We start from the raw sequence: 21,473 nt of genomic DNA, 5'->3' as shown, positions 1-21,473 counted from the left end.
ATATAAACCCATCCAACATCCTGCTGGGCAAGGCAGGGCAGGTGACGCTGACGTACTTCACGTACTACAGCGGCGCCGACATGCGCCACGTGTCCGACACCAGCCACAGCCGCATGTACATAGCGCCTGAACTGTAAGTCGCTTTATATAAACCCATCCAACATCCTGCTGGGCAAGGCAGGGCAGGTGACGCTGACGTACTTCACGTACTACAGCGGCGCCGACATGCGCCACGTGTCCGACACCAGCCACAGCCGCATGTACATAGCGCCTGAACTGTAAGTCGCTTTATATAAACCCATCCAACATCCTGCTGGGCAAGGCAGGGCAGGTGACGCTGACGTACTTCACGTACTACAGCGGCGCCGACATGCGCCACGTGTCCGACACCAGCCACAGCCGCATGTACATAGCGCCTGAACTGTAAGTCGCTTTATATAAACCCATCCAACATCCTGCTGGGCAAGGCAGGGCAGGTGACGCTGACGTACTTCACGTACTACAGCGGCGCCGACATGCGCCACGTGTCCGACACCAGCCACAGCCGCATGTACATAGCGCCTGAACTGTAAGTCGCTTTATATAAACCCATCCAACATCCTGCTGGGCAAGGCAGGGCAGGTGACGCTGACGTACTTCACGTACTACAGCGGCGCCGACATGCGCCACGTGTCCGACACCAGCCACAGCCGCATGTACATAGCGCCTGAACTGTAAGTCGCTTTATATAAACCCATCCAACATCCTGCTGGGCAAGGCAGGGCAGGTGACGCTGACGTACTTCACGTACTACAGCGGCGCCGACATGCGCCACGTGTCCGACACCAGCCACAGCCGCATGTACATAGCGCCTGAACTGTAAGTCGCTTTATATAAACCCATCCAACATCCTGCTGGGCAAGGCAGGGCAGGTGACGCTGACGTACTTCACGTACTACAGCGGCGCCGACATGCGCCACGTGTCCGACACCAGCCACAGCCGCATGTACATAGCGCCTGAACTGTAAGTCGCTTTATATAAACCCATCCAACATCCTGCTGGGCAAGGCAGGGCAGGTGACGCTGACGTACTTCACGTACTACAGCGGCGCCGACATGCGCCACGTGTCCGACACCAGCCACAGCCGCATGTACATAGCGCCTGAACTGTAAGTCGCTTTATATAAACCCATCCAACATCCTGCTGGGCAAGGCAGGGCAGGTGACGCTGACGTACTTCACGTACTACAGCGGCGCCGACATGCGCCACGTGTCCGACACCAGCCACAGCCGCATGTACATAGCGCCTGAACTGTAAGTCGCTTTATATAAACCCATCCAACATCCTGCTGGGCAAGGCAGGGCAGGTGACGCTGACGTACTTCACGTACTACAGCGGCGCCGACATGCGCCACGTGTCCGACACCAGCCACAGCCGCATGTACATAGCGCCTGAACTGTAAGTCGCTTTATATAAACCCATCCAACATCCTGCTGGGCAAGGCAGGGCAGGTGACGCTGACGTACTTCACGTACTACAGCGGCGCCGACATGCGCCACGTGTCCGACACCAGCCACAGCCGCATGTACATAGCGCCTGAACTGTAAGTCGCTTTATATAAACCCATCCAACATCCTGCTGGGCAAGGCAGGGCAGGTGACGCTGACGTACTTCACGTACTACAGCGGCGCCGACATGCGCCACGTGTCCGACACCAGCCACAGCCGCATGTACATAGCGCCTGAACTGTAAGTCGCTTTATATAAACCCATCCAACATCCTGCTGGGCAAGGCAGGGCAGGTGACGCTGACGTACTTCACGTACTACAGCGGCGCCGACATGCGCCACGTGTCCGACACCAGCCACAGCCGCATGTACATAGCGCCTGAACTGTAAGTCGCTTTATATAAACCCATCCAACATCCTGCTGGGCAAGGCAGGGCAGGTGACGCTGACGTACTTCACGTACTACAGCGGCGCCGACATGCGCCACGTGTCCGACACCAGCCACAGCCGCATGTACATAGCGCCTGAACTGTAAGTCGCTTTATATAAACCCATCCAACATCCTGCTGGGCAAGGCAGGGCAGGTGACGCTGACGTACTTCACGTACTACAGCGGCGCCGACATGCGCCACGTGTCCGACACCAGCCACAGCCGCATGTACATAGCGCCTGAACTGTAAGTCGCTTTATATAAACCCATCCAACATCCTGCTGGGCAAGGCAGGGCAGGTGACGCTGACGTACTTCACGTACTACAGCGGCGCCGACATGCGCCACGTGTCCGACACCAGCCACAGCCGCATGTACATAGCGCCTGAACTGTAAGTCGCTTTATATAAACCCATCCAACATCCTGCTGGGCAAGGCAGGGCAGGTGACGCTGACGTACTTCACGTACTACAGCGGCGCCGACATGCGCCACGTGTCCGACACCAGCCACAGCCGCATGTACATAGCGCCTGAACTGTAAGTCGCTTTATATAAACCCATCCAACATCCTGCTGGGCAAGGCAGGGCAGGTGACGCTGACGTACTTCACGTACTACAGCGGCGCCGACATGCGCCACGTGTCCGACACCAGCCACAGCCGCATGTACATAGCGCCTGAACTGTAAGTCGCTTTATATAAACCCATCCAACATCCTGCTGGGCAAGGCAGGGCAGGTGACGCTGACGTACTTCACGTACTACAGCGGCGCCGACATGCGCCACGTGTCCGACACCAGCCACAGCCGCATGTACATAGCGCCTGAACTGTAAGTCGCTTTATATAAACCCATCCAACATCCTGCTGGGCAAGGCAGGGCAGGTGACGCTGACGTACTTCACGTACTACAGCGGCGCCGACATGCGCCACGTGTCCGACACCAGCCACAGCCGCATGTACATAGCGCCTGAACTGTAAGTCGCTTTATATAAACCCATCCAACATCCTGCTGGGCAAGGCAGGGCAGGTGACGCTGACGTACTTCACGTACTACAGCGGCGCCGACATGCGCCACGTGTCCGACACCAGCCACAGCCGCATGTACATAGCGCCTGAACTGTAAGTCGCTTTATATAAACCCATCCAACATCCTGCTGGGCAAGGCAGGGCAGGTGACGCTGACGTACTTCACGTACTACAGCGGCGCCGACATGCGCCACGTGTCCGACACCAGCCACAGCCGCATGTACATAGCGCCTGAACTGTAAGTCGCTTTATATAAACCCATCCAACATCCTGCTGGGCAAGGCAGGGCAGGTGACGCTGACGTACTTCACGTACTACAGCGGCGCCGACATGCGCCACGTGTCCGACACCAGCCACAGCCGCATGTACATAGCGCCTGAACTGTAAGTCGCTTTATATAAACCCATCCAACATCCTGCTGGGCAAGGCAGGGCGGTGACGCTGACGTACTTCACGTACTACAGCGGCGCCGACATGCGCCACGTGTCCGACACCAGCCACAGCCGCATGTACATAGCGCCTGAACTGTAAGTCGCTTTATATAAACCCATCCAACATCCTGCTGGGCAAGGCAGGGCAGGTGACGCTGACGTACTTCACGTACTACAGCGGCGCCGACATGCGCCACGTGTCCGACACCAGCCACAGCCGCATGTACATAGCGCCTGAACTGTAAGTCGCTTTATATAAACCCATCCAACATCCTGCTGGGCAAGGCAGGGCAGGTGACGCTGACGTACTTCACGTACTACAGCGGCGCCGACATGCGCCACGTGTCCGACACCAGCCACAGCCGCATGTACATAGCGCCTGAACTGTAAGTCGCTTTATATAAACCCATCCAACATCCTGCTGGGCAAGGCAGGGCAGGTGACGCTGACGTACTTCACGTACTACAGCGGCGCCGACATGCGCCACGTGTCCGACACCAGCCACAGCCGCATGTACATAGCGCCTGAACTGTAAGTCGCTTTATATAAACCCATCCAACATCCTGCTGGGCAAGGCAGGGCAGGTGACGCTGACGTACTTCACGTACTACAGCGGCGCCGACATGCGCCACGTGTCCGACACCAGCCACAGCCGCATGTACATAGCGCCTGAACTGTAAGTCGCTTTATATAAACCCATCCAACATCCTGCTGGGCAAGGCAGGGCAGGTGACGCTGACGTACTTCACGTACTACAGCGGCGCCGACATGCGCCACGTGTCCGACACCAGCCACAGCCGCATGTACATAGCGCCTGAACTGTAAGTCGCTTTATATAAACCCATCCAACATCCTGCTGGGCAAGGCAGGGCAGGTGACGCTGACGTACTTCACGTACTACAGCGGCGCCGACATGCGCCACGTGTCCGACACCAGCCACAGCCGCATGTACATAGCGCCTGAACTGTAAGTCGCTTTATATAAACCCATCCAACATCCTGCTGGGCAAGGCAGGGCAGGTGACGCTGACGTACTTCACGTACTACAGCGGCGCCGACATGCGCCACGTGTCCGACACCAGCCACAGCCGCATGTACATAGCGCCTGAACTGTAAGTCGCTTTATATAAACCCATCCAACATCCTGCTGGGCAAGGCAGGGCAGGTGACGCTGACGTACTTCACGTACTACAGCGGCGCCGACATGCGCCACGTGTCCGACACCAGCCACAGCCGCATGTACATAGCGCCTGAACTGTAAGTCGCTTTATATAAACCCATCCAACATCCTGCTGGGCAAGGCAGGGCAGGTGACGCTGACGTACTTCACGTACTACAGCGGCGCCGACATGCGCCACGTGTCCGACACCAGCCACAGCCGCATGTACATAGCGCCTGAACTGTAAGTCGCTTTATATAAACCCATCCAACATCCTGCTGGGCAAGGCAGGGCAGGTGACGCTGACGTACTTCACGTACTACAGCGGCGCCGACATGCGCCACGTGTCCGACACCAGCCACAGCCGCATGTACATAGCGCCTGAACTGTAAGTCGCTTTATATAAACCCATCCAACATCCTGCTGGGCAAGGCAGGGCAGGTGACGCTGACGTACTTCACGTACTACAGCGGCGCCGACATGCGCCACGTGTCCGACACCAGCCACAGCCGCATGTACATAGCGCCTGAACTGTAAGTCGCTTTATATAAACCCATCCAACATCCTGCTGGGCAAGGCAGGGCAGGTGACGCTGACGTACTTCACGTACTACAGCGGCGCCGACATGCGCCACGTGTCCGACACCAGCCACAGCCGCATGTACATAGCGCCTGAACTGTAAGTCGCTTTATATAAACCCATCCAACATCCTGCTGGGCAAGGCAGGGCAGGTGACGCTGACGTACTTCACGTACTACAGCGGCGCCGACATGCGCCACGTGTCCGACACCAGCCACAGCCGCATGTACATAGCGCCTGAACTGTAAGTCGCTTTATATAAACCCATCCAACATCCTGCTGGGCAAGGCAGGGCAGGTGACGCTGACGTACTTCACGTACTACAGCGGCGCCGACATGCGCCACGTGTCCGACACCAGCCACAGCCGCATGTACATAGCGCCTGAACTGTAAGTCGCTTTATATAAACCCATCCAACATCCTGCTGGGCAAGGCAGGGCAGGTGACGCTGACGTACTTCACGTACTACAGCGGCGCCGACATGCGCCACGTGTCCGACACCAGCCACAGCCGCATGTACATAGCGCCTGAACTGTAAGTCGCTTTATATAAACCCATCCAACATCCTGCTGGGCAAGGCAGGGCAGGTGACGCTGACGTACTTCACGTACTACAGCGGCGCCGACATGCGCCACGTGTCCGACACCAGCCACAGCCGCATGTACATAGCGCCTGAACTGTAAGTCGCTTTATATAAACCCATCCAACATCCTGCTGGGCAAGGCAGGGCAGGTGACGCTGACGTACTTCACGTACTACAGCGGCGCCGACATGCGCCACGTGTCCGACACCAGCCACAGCCGCATGTACATAGCGCCTGAACTGTAAGTCGCTTTATATAAACCCATCCAACATCCTGCTGGGCAAGGCAGGGCAGGTGACGCTGACGTACTTCACGTACTACAGCGGCGCCGACATGCGCCACGTGTCCGACACCAGCCACAGCCGCATGTACATAGCGCCTGAACTGTAAGTCGCTTTATATAAACCCATCCAACATCCTGCTGGGCAAGGCAGGGCAGGTGACGCTGACGTACTTCACGTACTACAGCGGCGCCGACATGCGCCACGTGTCCGACACCAGCCACAGCCGCATGTACATAGCGCCTGAACTGTAAGTCGCTTTATATAAACCCATCCAACATCCTGCTGGGCAAGGCAGGGCAGGTGACGCTGACGTACTTCACGTACTACAGCGGCGCCGACATGCGCCACGTGTCCGACACCAGCCACAGCCGCATGTACATAGCGCCTGAACTGTAAGTCGCTTTATATAAACCCATCCAACATCCTGCTGGGCAAGGCAGGGCAGGTGACGCTGACGTACTTCACGTACTACAGCGGCGCCGACATGCGCCACGTGTCCGACACCAGCCACAGCCGCATGTACATAGCGCCTGAACTGTAAGTCGCTTTATATAAACCCATCCAACATCCTGCTGGGCAAGGCAGGGCAGGTGACGCTGACGTACTTCACGTACTACAGCGGCGCCGACATGCGCCACGTGTCCGACACCAGCCACAGCCGCATGTACATAGCGCCTGAACTGTAAGTCGCTTTATATAAACCCATCCAACATCCTGCTGGGCAAGGCAGGGCAGGTGACGCTGACGTACTTCACGTACTACAGCGGCGCCGACATGCGCCACGTGTCCGACACCAGCCACAGCCGCATGTACATAGCGCCTGAACTGTAAGTCGCTTTATATAAACCCATCCAACATCCTGCTGGGCAAGGCAGGGCGGGTGACGCTGACGTACTTCACGTACTACAGCGGCGCCGACATGCGCCACGTGTCCGACACCAGCCACAGCCGCATGTACATAGCGCCTGAACTGTAAGTCGCTTTATATAAACCCATCCAACATCCTGCTGGGCAAGGCAGGGCAGGTGACGCTGACGTACTTCACGTACTACAGCGGCGCCGACATGCGCCACGTGTCCGACACCAGCCACAGCCGCATGTACATAGCGCCTGAACTGTAAGTCGCTTTATATAAACCCATCCAACATCCTGCTGGGCAAGGCAGGGCAGGTGACGCTGACGTACTTCACGTACTACAGCGGCGCCGACATGCGCCACGTGTCCGACACCAGCCACAGCCGCATGTACATAGCGCCTGAACTGTAAGTCGCTTTATATAAACCCATCCAACATCCTGCTGGGCAAGGCAGGGCAGGTGACGCTGACGTACTTCACGTACTACAGCGGCGCCGACATGCGCCACGTGTCCGACACCAGCCACAGCCGCATGTACATAGCGCCTGAACTGTAAGTCGCTTTATATAAACCCATCCAACATCCTGCTGGGCAAGGCAGGGCGGGTGACGCTGACGTACTTCACGTACTACAGCGGCGCCGACATGCGCCACGTGTCCGACACCAGCCACAGCCGCATGTACATAGCGCCTGAACTGTAAGTCGCTTTATATAAACCCATCCAACATCCTGCTGGGCAAGGCAGGGCAGGTGACGCTGACGTACTTCACGTACTACAGCGGCGCCGACATGCGCCACGTGTCCGACACCAGCCACAGCCGCATGTACATAGCGCCTGAACTGTAAGTCGCTTTATATAAACCCATCCAACATCCTGCTGGGCAAGGCAGGGCAGGTGACGCTGACGTACTTCACGTACTACAGCGGCGCCGACATGCGCCACGTGTCCGACACCAGCCACAGCCGCATGTACATAGCGCCTGAACTGTAAGTCGCTTTATATAAACCCATCCAACATCCTGCTGGGCAAGGCAGGGCAGGTGACGCTGACGTACTTCACGTACTACAGCGGCGCCGACATGCGCCACGTGTCCGACACCAGCCACAGCCGCATGTACATAGCGCCTGAACTGTAAGTCGCTTTATATAAACCCATCCAACATCCTGCTGGGCAAGGCAGGGCAGGTGACGCTGACGTACTTCACGTACTACAGCGGCGCCGACATGCGCCACGTGTCCGACACCAGCCACAGCCGCATGTACATAGCGCCTGAACTGTAAGTCGCTTTATATAAACCCATCCAACATCCTGCTGGGCAAGGCAGGGCAGGTGACGCTGACGTACTTCACGTACTACAGCGGCGCCGACATGCGCCACGTGTCCGACACCAGCCACAGCCGCATGTACATAGCGCCTGAACTGTAAGTCGCTTTATATAAACCCATCCAACATCCTGCTGGGCAAGGCAGGGCAGGTGACGCTGACGTACTTCACGTACTACAGCGGCGCCGACATGCGCCACGTGTCCGACACCAGCCACAGCCGCATGTACATAGCGCCTGAACTGTAAGTCGCTTTATATAAACCCATCCAACATCCTGCTGGGCAAGGCAGGGCAGGTGACGCTGACGTACTTCACGTACTACAGCGGCGCCGACATGCGCCACGTGTCCGACACCAGCCACAGCCGCATGTACATAGCGCCTGAACTGTAAGTCGCTTTATATAAACCCATCCAACATCCTGCTGGGCAGGCAGGGCAGGTGACGCTGACGTACTTCACGTACTACAGCGGCGCCGACATGCGCCACGTGTCCGACACCAGCCACAGCCGCATGTACATAGCGCCTGAACTGTAAGTCGCTTTATATAAACCCATCCAACATCCTGCTGGGCAAGGCAGGGCAGGTGACGCTGACGTACTTCACGTACTACAGCGGCGCCGACATGCGCCACGTGTCCGACACCAGCCACAGCCGCATGTACATAGCGCCTGAACTGTAAGTCGCTTTATATAAACCCATCCAACATCCTGCTGGGCAAGGCAGGGCAGGTGACGCTGACGTACTTCACGTACTACAGCGGCGCCGACATGCGCCACGTGTCCGACACCAGCCACAGCCGCATGTACATAGCGCCTGAACTGTAAGTCGCTTTATATAAACCCATCCAACATCCTGCTGGGCAAGGCAGGGCAGGTGACGCTGACGTACTTCACGTACTACAGCGGCGCCGACATGCGCCACGTGTCCGACACCAGCCACAGCCGCATGTACATAGCGCCTGAACTGTAAGTCGCTTTATATAAACCCATCCAACATCCTGCTGGGCAAGGCAGGGCAGGTGACGCTGACGTACTTCACGTACTACAGCGGCGCCGACATGCGCCACGTGTCCGACACCAGCCACAGCCGCATGTACATAGCGCCTGAACTGTAAGTCGCTTTATATAAACCCATCCAACATCCTGCTGGGCAAGGCAGGGCAGGTGACGCTGACGTACTTCACGTACTACAGCGGCGCCGACATGCGCCACGTGTCCGACACCAGCCACAGCCGCATGTACATAGCGCCTGAACTGTAAGTCGCTTTATATAAACCCATCCAACATCCTGCTGGGCAAGGCAGGGCGGGTGACGCTGACGTACTTCACGTACTACAGCGGCGCCGACATGCGCCACGTGTCCGACACCAGCCACAGCCGCATGTACATAGCGCCTGAACTGTAAGTCGCTTTATATAAACCCATCCAACATCCTGCTGGGCAAGGCAGGGCAGGTGACGCTGACGTACTTCACGTACTACAGCGGCGCCGACATGCGCCACGTGTCCGACACCAGCCACAGCCGCATGTACATAGCGCCTGAACTGTAAGTCGCTTTATATAAACCCATCCAACATCCTGCTGGGCAAGGCAGGGCGGGTGACGCTGACGTACTTCACGTACTACAGCGGCGCCGACATGCGCCACGTGTCCGACACCAGCCACAGCCGCATGTACATAGCGCCTGAACTGTAAGTCGCTTTATATAAACCCATCCAACATCCTGCTGGGCAAGGCAGGGCAGGTGACGCTGACGTACTTCACGTACTACAGCGGCGCCGACATGCGCCACGTGTCCGACACCAGCCACAGCCGCATGTACATAGCGCCTGAACTGTAAGTCGCTTTATATAAACCCATCCAACATCCTGCTGGGCAAGGCAGGGCAGGTGACGCTGACGTACTTCACGTACTACAGCGGCGCCGACATGCGCCACGTGTCCGACACCAGCCACAGCCGCATGTACATAGCGCCTGAACTGTAAGTCGCTTTATATAAACCCATCCAACATCCTGCTGGGCAAGGCAGGGCAGGTGACGCTGACGTACTTCACGTACTACAGCGGCGCCGACATGCGCCACGTGTCCGACACCAGCCACAGCCGCATGTACATAGCGCCTGAACTGTAAGTCGCTTTATATAAACCCATCCAACATCCTGCTGGGCAAGGCAGGGCAGGTGACGCTGACGTACTTCACGTACTACAGCGGCGCCGACATGCGCCACGTGTCCGACACCAGCCACAGCCGCATGTACATAGCGCCTGAACTGTAAGTCGCTTTATATAAACCCATCCAACATCCTGCTGGGCAAGGCAGGGCAGGTGACGCTGACGTACTTCACGTACTACAGCGGCGCCGACATGCGCCACGTGTCCGACACCAGCCACAGCCGCATGTACATAGCGCCTGAACTGTAAGTCGCTTTATATAAACCCATCCAACATCCTGCTGGGCAAGGCAGGGCAGGTGACGCTGACGTACTTCACGTACTACAGCGGCGCCGACATGCGCCACGTGTCCGACACCAGCCACAGCCGCATGTACATAGCGCCTGAACTGTAAGTCGCTTTATATAAACCCATCCAACATCCTGCTGGGCAAGGCAGGGCAGGTGACGCTGACGTACTTCACGTACTACAGCGGCGCCGACATGCGCCACGTGTCCGACACCAGCCACAGCCGCATGTACATAGCGCCTGAACTGTAAGTCGCTTTATATAAACCCATCCAACATCCTGCTGGGCAAGGCAGGGCAGGTGACGCTGACGTACTTCACGTACTACAGCGGCGCCGACATGCGCCACGTGTCCGACACCAGCCACAGCCGCATGTACATAGCGCCTGAACTGTAAGTCGCTTTATATAAACCCATCCAACATCCTGCTGGGCAAGGCAGGGCAGGTGACGCTGACGTACTTCACGTACTACAGCGGCGCCGACATGCGCCACGTGTCCGACACCAGCCACAGCCGCATGTACATAGCGCCTGAACTGTAAGTCGCTTTATATAAACCCATCCAACATCCTGCTGGGCAAGGCAGGGCAGGTGACGCTGACGTACTTCACGTACTACAGCGGCGCCGACATGCGCCACGTGTCCGACACCAGCCACAGCCGCATGTACATAGCGCCTGAACTGTAAGTCGCTTTATATAAACCCATCCAACATCCTGCTGGGCAAGGCAGGGCAGGTGACGCTGACGTACTTCACGTACTACAGCGGCGCCGACATGCGCCACGTGTCCGACACCAGCCACAGCCGCATGTACATAGCGCCTGAACTGTAAGTCGCTTTATATAAACCCATCCAACATCCTGCTGGGCAAGGCAGGGCAGGTGACGCTGACGTACTTCACGTACTACAGCGGCGCCGACATGCGCCACGTGTCCGACACCAGCCACAGCCGCATGTACATAGCGCCTGAACTGTAAGTCGCTTTATATAAACCCATCCAACATCCTGCTGGGCAAGGCAGGGCAGGTGACGCTGACGTACTTCACGTACTACAGCGGCGCCGACATGCGCCACGTGTCCGACACCAGCCACAGCCGCATGTACATAGCGCCTGAACTGTAAGTCGCTTTATATAAACCCATCCAACATCCTGCTGGGCAAGGCAGGGCAGGTGACGCTGACGTACTTCACGTACTACAGCGGCGCCGACATGCGCCACGTGTCCGACACCAGCCACAGCCGCATGTACATAGCGCCTGAACTGTAAGTCGCTTTATATAAACCCATCCAACATCCTGCTGGGCAAGGCAGGGCAGGTGACGCTGACGTACTTCACGTACTACAGCGGCGCCGACATGCGCCACGTGTCCGACACCAGCCACAGCCGCATGTACATAGCGCCTGAACTGTAAGTCGCTTTATATAAACCCATCCAACATCCTGCTGGGCAAGGCAGGGCGGGTGACGCTGACGTACTTCACGTACTACAGCGGCGCCGACATGCGCCACGTGTCCGACACCAGCCACAGCCGCATGTACATAGCGCCTGAACTGTAAGTCGCTTTATATAAACCCATCCAACATCCTGCTGGGCAAGGCAGGGCAGGTGACGCTGACGTACTTCACGTACTACAGCGGCGCCGACATGCGCCACGTGTCCGACACCAGCCACAGCCGCATGTACATAGCGCCTGAACTGTAAGTCGCTTTATATAAACCCATCCAACATCCTGCTGGGCAAGGCAGGGCAGGTGACGCTGACGTACTTCACGTACTACAGCGGCGCCGACATGCGCCACGTGTCCGACACCAGCCACAGCCGCATGTACATAGCGCCTGAACTGTAAGTCGCTTTATATAAACCCATCCAACATCCTGCTGGGCAAGGCAGGGCGGGTGACGCTGACGTACTTCACGTACTACAGCGGCGCCGACATGCGCCACGTGTCCGACACCAGCCACAGCCGCATGTACATAGCGCCTGAACTGTAAGTCGCTTTATATAAACCCATCCAACATCCTGCTGGGCAAGGCAGGGCAGGTGACGCTGACGTACTTCACGTACTACAGCGGCGCCGACATGCGCCACGTGTCCGACACCAGCCACAGCCGCATGTACATAGCGCCTGAACTGTAAGTCGCTTTATATAAACCCATCCAACATCCTGCTGGGCAAGGCAGGGCAGGTGACGCTGACGTACTTCACGTACTACAGCGGCGCCGACATGCGCCACGTGTCCGACACCAGCCACAGCCGCATGTACATAGCGCCTGAACTGTAAGTCGCTTTATATAAACCCATCCAACATCCTGCTGGGCAAGGCAGGGCAGGTGACGCTGACGTACTTCACGTACTACAGCGGCGCCGACATGCGCCACGTGTCCGACACCAGCCACAGCCGCATGTACATAGCGCCTGAACTGTAAGTCGCTTTATATAAACCCATCCAACATCCTGCTGGGCAAGGCAGGGCGGTGACGCTGACGTACTTCACGTACTACAGCGGCGCCGACATGCGCCACGTGTCCGACACCAGCCACAGCCGCATGTACATAGCGCCTGAACTGTAAGTCGCTTTATATAAACCCATCCAACATCCTGCTGGGCAAGGCAGGGCGGGTGACGCTGACGTACTTCACGTACTACAGCGGCGCCGACATGCGCCACGTGTCCGACACCAGCCACAGCCGCATGTACATAGCGCCTGAACTGTAAGTCGCTTTATATAAACCCATCCAACATCCTGCTGGGCAAGGCAGGGCAGGTGACGCTGACGTACTTCACGTACTACAGCGGCGCCGACATGCGCCACGTGTCCGACACCAGCCACAGCCGCATGTACATAGCGCCTGAACTGTAAGTCGCTTTATATAAACCCATCCAACATCCTGCTGGGCAAGGCAGGGCAGGTGACGCTGACGTACTTCACGTACTACAGCGGCGCCGACATGCGCCACGTGTCCGACACCAGCCACAGCCGCATGTACATAGCGCCTGAACTGTAAGTCGCTTTATATAAACCCATCCAACATCCTGCTGGGCAAGGCAGGGCAGGTGACGCTGACGTACTTCACGTACTACAGCGGCGCCGACATGCGCCACGTGTCCGACACCAGCCACAGCCGCATGTACATAGCGCCTGAACTGTAAGTCGCTTTATATAAACCCATCCAACATCCTGCTGGGCAAGGCAGGGCAGGTGACGCTGACGTACTTCACGTACTACAGCGGCGCCGACATGCGCCACGTGTCCGACACCAGCCACAGCCGCATGTACATAGCGCCTGAACTGTAAGTCGCTTTATATAAACCCATCCAACATCCTGCTGGGCAAGGCAGGGCAGGTGACGCTGACGTACTTCACGTACTACAGCGGCGCCGACATGCGCCACGTGTCCGACACCAGCCACAGCCGCATGTACATAGCGCCTGAACTGTAAGTCGCTTTATATAAACCCATCCAACATCCTGCTGGGCAAGGCAGGGCAGGTGACGCTGACGTACTTCACGTACTACAGCGGCGCCGACATGCGCCACGTGTCCGACACCAGCCACAGCCGCATGTACATAGCGCCTGAACTGTAAGTCGCTTTATATAAACCCATCCAACATCCTGCTGGGCAAGGCAGGGCAGGTGACGCTGACGTACTTCACGTACTACAGCGGCGCCGACATGCGCCACGTGTCCGACACCAGCCACAGCCGCATGTACATAGCGCCTGAACTGTAAGTCGCTTTATATAAACCCATCCAACATCCTGCTGGGCAAGGCAGGGCAGGTATTTATGCTCTGATAAAAACTTATACTCGATATAGACTGGTAGAGAACGCCTAAGGCTTCAAGTCCGCCATTGTACAATTTGTACATCATGTGCAAGCAGCATTCAATAAATAAATAAATAAGTGAGAAGTTCGTCCCACTATCTCTTCATGTCAGGAAAAAAGTGATAAATGTCGTTCTTTTGACAAAAGACTGAAAAGAAAATGATAAATGTGTTGCCATTTCAAGACCCAACTGCTACTTTTTGTGACACAATATGTTATGAATCCTAACTTTACACAAACGTTTTAAATAAAATTGTTTAATTCCAATAACCGTTTTTTAATTATAATTTTTGATATTCTGTTTGGCAGTACTGATTTATACGTCTCAATTATTACGATATTGTTAATTACTAACAAAACGTGTAACATTGCAGTCACTCGCCGTGTCTATACTTCCCGGCGGAGTTGGACCACGTGTGTGACTTCTGGAGCTACGGCGCCATTATGTACGAACTGCTGTGTGGCGTGGTAAGCTTATTATTATTAACACGCTTATATTAGCTTCACTTCTAACTATGTGTGTAAGGAAATCTTGGAATCCCAATTTGACCCCTCTTCATGAAATTTTGTTACTAGCTTCTCTACCTGCGTATCTGAATACAAACATACTCTATAGCCCTCTTCGTTAAATGGGCTATCTAACATATTTTTTTCAAATTGGGCCAATAATTCCTGAGATAAGCGTGTAACGAACTCTTTAACTGTATATTATTACTGGTTGTTTTCCCACGGTTTTTTTTACCTGCCTTCCAGGGGGAACTTCGTCCCCTAGCGGAAATAAATGACTCGGGAATATTGTAGATTTCCCACAGTTAAATAATTTTTCAAATCGGTACAGTAAAAAAAAAATTATAGATTAGTGAAGATATTACTGCTAAGTTTCCTCAAATCTGTTCAGTAGATTTACCCTGAAAAAAGACCAAACCATACATTCATAATTGAGGCCTTATAATATTAGTAAGATTAATTAATATATTTTCCTTACAGCCGTTATCCTACTACCACCGCACGGTTTTCACGTCGCATACCATACTGCACTTGCCGGACGGACTCTCCATGGAAGCACAGTCTTTACTTACACAGGTAATTATAACGAATATATATTCTTTTGTTGCTAGCATACATGCTGAGCATGTTATAAGGAATTGCATATAATTATTCAGCTCTGTTGATTGATTACAACCACACATACACTATACACCATACACTATAGCACATGAGCGAGAGTTGAATACAGCTGTCGCGATTTCTAATCCCATTCTTTATCGGCACGGGTTGTACAATAATTGATCCATCTGTTATTTTTCAATTAGAGATTTGATACATTTTTTTTAAAGCTAAAGTAAAATTCAATCTCCAATCAGAATTCAGTCAGTATTGTGTCATAAAATGAGTTATAAGGGGAAACCATAAGTGTAGAATCACTATACGACATAACATTGACATGAAAGAAGAAGGAAGGGTGTGTACCATAATTATTAGACCCGAAAAATAGACTAATGCATTTACGTCTCAACAGTAGCAATATGTGTTTTTTAGGGCATGAGCTGTATAATATAAATATGTAGTCCCTAAAACAGAATTTACTTCAAGATGTTTGAAAAATAACTCTAGATAATGCAATGCAGTAGTGTTAGTTGTTGAGAAACTTGGAAGATATTGGTTCAGTATTTCGACTCCACGAACGTCAACGTCCATACCACGTTGAAAGCACCAGTTCTCGTCCGATCACCGAAGTTAAGCAACATCGGGCGCGGTTAGTACTTGGATGGGTGACCGCCTGGGAATACCGCGTGACGTTGACTTTTTGCCGTTTTTAATTTATTTTTATGCTCTAATTATTATGTATTTTCAATATTGATTTTAATGGTTTTGGTCAGGTTATATAATAATGTGCAATTGTGCATGAGTATAATGTTCAGAAAGTTGTTGCCATACTTACCTATAATTTTTTTTCTAGCTAATCATTTATCAAGTAGCCACGATATTTTTTAAATATGTACTATAAATAAATAAAATGATATCTTTAAAAATAATAACAAATTCACTAAATTTCAAGTGCCCTAGAGACTAGGGATTTGGTACCGTATTTCGAAACATTGCACATCGGCCCATTAGCTCAGTTGGTTAGAGCGTCGTGCTAATAACGCGAAGGTCGCGGGTTCGATCCCCTCATGGGCCACTATATCTTTTTGTTTTATTTGAGCATAAAACAATTCATTTCTATTCATACTTTATTTATGCCAATGTGTTTATTGGAAAAGACATCAAAATTGATGCTGAGCCTTTGTACCTGTTAAATTGTTATTAATCTTATGACATTTAAAGATTCATAGTAATGAATATTTCGCACCTATATTTTCAAGAAGTAGGCAGAAATTGAAAGATTTGGAGGAGGCCTACGTCCGAAGATGGACAACCTAGGGGTTGTGCTGTGATGGATGGATATTTTTAAGAACTAGATTTCGCCCGAGATTTCGGCGGCATCCCACCCCTGGATTAGTGACCTAACCTCACTTCTAATTAACCTTTTCACGAATTTATATGACTTAATTTCTTTCAACATGTTATTTACAGCTCCTTACATACGAGCCATCAGAACGCCTGGGGGCAGGTAAGGACGGCATCGAAGAGATTAAGCGACACCCATACTTCAAGCATATCGACTGGCAGTACATATACGACAGCTGGACTGTACCAGACTGATGTTGTGTAGCGCATAGTGAAGGGACAATGTTGTCGATACGTGAATAAGTTGTCGACGAAATTGTTTTGTTGCAAGTTAAGTTAGTAGTGTGATTGGTTTGTTTTAATTATTATTGATGAATGGCAAAATAACTGTTGAATTAAAAACTTCTTTTTTATTACATAAAATCTAGGTCTGGCCGGAAAGATCGATAATAATGAAGATTTCCCATGATAATGTTGTTATAATTATTTATCTTTTAAATACATTTTTTTCACATTTCATGCAAAACTTAATCACAATTTTAGTTGCAAAAACATATTTACGTTTACTTTACATTCAATAAAAAAAAATGTGTATACGACTATACTACATAATTAGACAAGTTACAATTTACGTATCGACAATATATGAACTTAATCATGCACTGAGTACTCAGTATTATAGACTGTAGGTTACAAATTGTAGTGAGGTTTGATAATGTAGGCTCGTAGCGACACTGTTGGTCATTCTAGTGGTTTCTGAACGTATTGGTACTTGAGGCTTTCCGAATTATAATGTAATATGTATTGTTAAGCCATTTTCATCGACAACATAATCGTCAATTTTTCTCAAAACAACTGTTTACCTTGAAAATTATCTTGAATTTGAATAGTTGACAGTTGTTTTAAGAAGACTTTTATGATGTCGGAAAACCTGTAGCTCATGTATACTATATACATGTGAAATTGTATACATAATTACATATCGATATCGATAAATTATTGTACCTTGTAAGCTAACGGCACTAAGCTAATGAAGCTAAAATTTCATTTTGTTTTATTTTGTGGTACTTAGTTATTTTTATAACTAAAAACTTACTGAATGTAAGTATGCTCTCTTAATTTCAAAGCATTTTCTGCATTATTTTTAAGTGGAATTTTCTTCACAATGTTATTTTGAACTTTTGCACGCACCGATCCAGGTGTAGACTTTTAATGGGTACGACTTATGCTATTGATCATCGTCATCATCAGCCTATCGCAGTCCACTGCTGGACATAGGCCTCTCCAAGTGCACGCCACTGAGATCGATTTTCGGCTGCTCGCATCCAGCTCCTGCCATTTGCATTGATCAAATAAGTTAATTACCGACGCTGTACTGAAACGTCATTTATTTTGAAATACTGCTCAAACGTATGTTACGTTACTAACTGAGACAGAAATTTAAGTAGAAAGTTAAGTGACATTTGAGTATTTGGAGTTATAGTATAATTAGTATTTTTTTTTACCAATACGTTCTAAGCCACCAATTTCTCGATATGTATGAGATCTGTGTAGTACAACCAATATTCCTATATGTTTTAACAAAATTCAATATCCAATTGAAATCATTATAATTGTTTAAAATAAAGAAGGATTAACTAGGAGGTCAAGTAGTTTATTTTAGAAATATTTTGAGTTACTAACTTTTATTTGAGTTTTTAAGTTAGTATTGTCTGTTTTCTTTTTTAATTTAATTTATCGTTTATTATACGTTATTTGAAAATTCTTTGTAATTTTTTTCTTAGTTAGCTGGGAAAATATTTTAAAACTTACTCTACTAAAATATTGAAAACTACATGTTAATTGTGTGTGAAAGTTAAAAACTGCAATCTCAAAAAATACCGAAACAAAGTAAAGAAATTACTTATACTTATTTATTTAAAATATGATAATAACGCTTTAGCTAAAATATATATTAGTTAATTTTCTCATAGATTTGATTTATTTGGATTTGTATCAGTATTTATAGTTCGCTCACATGATTTACGAAATCTCTTATTTATATTTGTTTTGTTGCTTACACTTATGTAGGAATATATAATTATTATATAAAATTGTGTGCATCTAGTCTGTACGTTGATTGTCCTACAATTAAGAGTATTATTCACATATTTATTTATATTTAAGTAGTTTTAGTACAAAGTATAATCGTAAATGAGTGTATAAGTTTGTAAGCTTGTTATAAGTTATTATTTTAAAGAAAGACATTTAGTTTTAATTTGTATTTAGTTCCTTACTGCTTTTCTATTTATACAACACTTATAACTTGCTTTGAAAAAAATATTAAATATATTATGCATTTACTATAAACATTTCAATTAAAGAATATGCGCTATTACGTAGCAAGAGTAGAGAAAGCTGAATCTTAATTTTTTTCTCGAAATTACCAACATATCTCTACAGATATTCACTTCGTCATAAACGAAGTCAAACACTTTTTCATCGTCATTAATTAATGTACTTACTTTAATAGATAGATGGGTATATTAATATTATACAAAAACCGTCTAAATACCATCAAAACTTATCTTTTGTATTTGTCTAAAAGCTTTGCTTGTCCGAAGTTGGCTCAGTTGGCTGCTAATGTCTTCATCTTCATGCTAGTCAAAATGTATGAACAGAACAGTACTGCGAATGTGCTGGGCTTCAAATGGCTAACTTCGGAGAAGCAAAGTTAATTGACGAGACTTTAAACATATTGTTTTATCACATTTACAAGAAAATTAGAGAGAGAAGGTGGACAAAGTTTTTCCAAGGAGTCTGGTTTATTCATTTATTTATTTTATCACTATTTATCTAAACATTAATTAAAGTGTAGTACTATTTTGTCAAAATATGTATGATATCATATTAGGCCTCATGTATTAATTCGACCAAATTGTTTAAATTAATGTTATTATAATTAATAATACATTGTGTATGTGATACGAGTAGTTTGTGGTACTTCTTTTGAATAGTATTTGTATGATAGAATAAATGAATACGAGTAATTGTAGTTTTTCATTTCGTCCCATTATGAAACCATTCCTTCATTATTACGTATCTATTTTTGAATTGGTTTATCTGTCCCATTAAATTATTTATTTACCAATTAATTTACAAAGATGCATTTTTTACTACGTTGGTGCCTATCTACACATACAGTCATTTTAATTTTAGACGTAATAAAAAAATATCCTACTAATATTATAAACGCGAAAGTTTGTATGTATGGATGTATGGATGTTTGTTACTCTTGAAACTTTACAATAATATAGCTTATACATCAGAATAACACATAGGCTACAATTTGTAAACATATTGTTCGAAATACTAAACCTGCGCAGACGAAGTCGCGGGCACCAGCTAGTATCAAATATTTCTCGCATTAATTTGTCGTGATAGAAAAGAAAGGAGGATCGTACCTATCTAAATGGTGTGCGTTCGCGCAGCGGAATGTTGTCGAATTTAAAGATTTTAATTATGCAGATAATTAGTGTAAGACGTCCTATAATTGTGTATGGTAAATAAAAATTTGTGTATGCAGCCATTGTGGAGAAATTCACTAAAAACAGATTCCGCTGGGCGAACGTTGGCGAACGTTGTCCTGGCGGAACTTTTTTTAATCCATAGACTTTAGAAGAAAAGAGATTTGTCCGAAAATTAGTGTGTATTTGTGTATAATTGATTATGTATGAATGAAATTAGTGCATGCATAAACTTCGGAGAAATTCAAGTTTCCGCTACGTGAACGTTTGGCCATTAGCTAGTTTTCATATAAAGCGCTTACATCGAGAGCTGTAGATTTTTACATACGTTGTTTTGAATTTGTTTATATTTGTTTAAAAAACAGATTTAGAAAAAGTCGTAGGGTTTAAAAGATAAAAATATAAACGTAAAATACACTTATTAGGTCTTAGTTCTTAAAGTATGCAGTTTGGGGTCTAGATTTTCACGTTTACACAAACCTTGTAAGTGTCTCCAACATGTTGCCAAGTATCAATGATATTCCGTTAGTAATTAAAAAGTTATAGGATATTTTACCATGAACAGATCACTGTTTACAAAGCAGTCGAATATCACGACGTTCTAAAGGAATTGCATGGTAAAATGTATGCCAATAATTAGTTTAATCATTCAACTATTCACTTGCAAAATTTCATGTCATTAAATTCAGTAATTAAAGAAAGACAATTATAATACTGACGGAGCATCGAAACCCTACATAATCCGACCAAGTTCGGATAGCTACAAAAAAGCGGCCGTGCCATATGTCTAAGCAACGTTCTTAACTTGGAAGGTTAGTATATTTATTAATATGGTACAGTTGCGTACACAAGCGTTAGGAAAAAATAAAACAATTGCATTTCTTGAGTGAAAATATTTGTTTAATAATAATGCCACTATCTACGACATTTTGTTAAAATACGTAACGTTTATTAACGTTATTTTTAATCATGTAGTCAAGTAATTTATGTAAGTAATAATAATAAAATATTTTTGTACACGGATATTTAAATAGAGAAGTACTTGTTAATTGAAGATTTATTTTTATCGTAGATAGT

At 48.9% G+C, this 21,473-nt stretch overlaps 1 protein-coding gene and 2 non-coding genes across 5 annotated transcripts in view; all 3 read left to right on the top strand.

Moving 5' to 3' along the window:
• LOC110381519 (uncharacterized) overlaps nucleotides 1–19,919 on the top strand; it is a 32,635-nt gene extending 12,716 nt beyond the window's left edge. For all 3 annotated transcript variants that reach the window (XM_064041310.1, XM_064041312.1, XM_064041311.1), the window contains exons 11-13: nucleotides 14,814–14,907; nucleotides 15,427–15,522; nucleotides 17,017–19,919. In XM_064041310.1, the coding sequence (XP_063897380.1) occupies nucleotides 14,814–14,907; nucleotides 15,427–15,522; nucleotides 17,017–17,145 (319 nt within the window). In that variant the 3' untranslated portion in view covers nucleotides 17,146–19,919. The remainder of the gene's footprint in view (nucleotides 1–14,813; nucleotides 14,908–15,426; nucleotides 15,523–17,016) is intronic.
• On the top strand, nucleotides 16,126–16,244 carry LOC135118684 (5S ribosomal RNA). Its single transcript, XR_010277716.1, has one exon. It is a non-coding gene; the product is annotated as a 5S ribosomal RNA (ribosomal RNA).
• On the top strand, nucleotides 16,548–16,621 carry Trnai-aau (transfer RNA isoleucine (anticodon AAU)). The gene has a single exon. It is a non-coding gene; the product is annotated as a tRNA-Ile (tRNA).
• Nucleotides 19,920–21,473: the final 1,554 nt, after the last annotated feature.

Source organism: Helicoverpa armigera, chromosome 24, assembly GCF_030705265.1.
Source record: "Helicoverpa armigera isolate CAAS_96S chromosome 24, ASM3070526v1, whole genome shotgun sequence".
In the NCBI taxonomy this organism is placed as follows: domain Eukaryota; kingdom Metazoa; phylum Arthropoda; class Insecta; order Lepidoptera; family Noctuidae; genus Helicoverpa; species Helicoverpa armigera.
The sequence above is the reverse complement of the archived record's forward strand: the minus strand, read 5'-3'. Positions and strand labels throughout refer to the sequence as shown.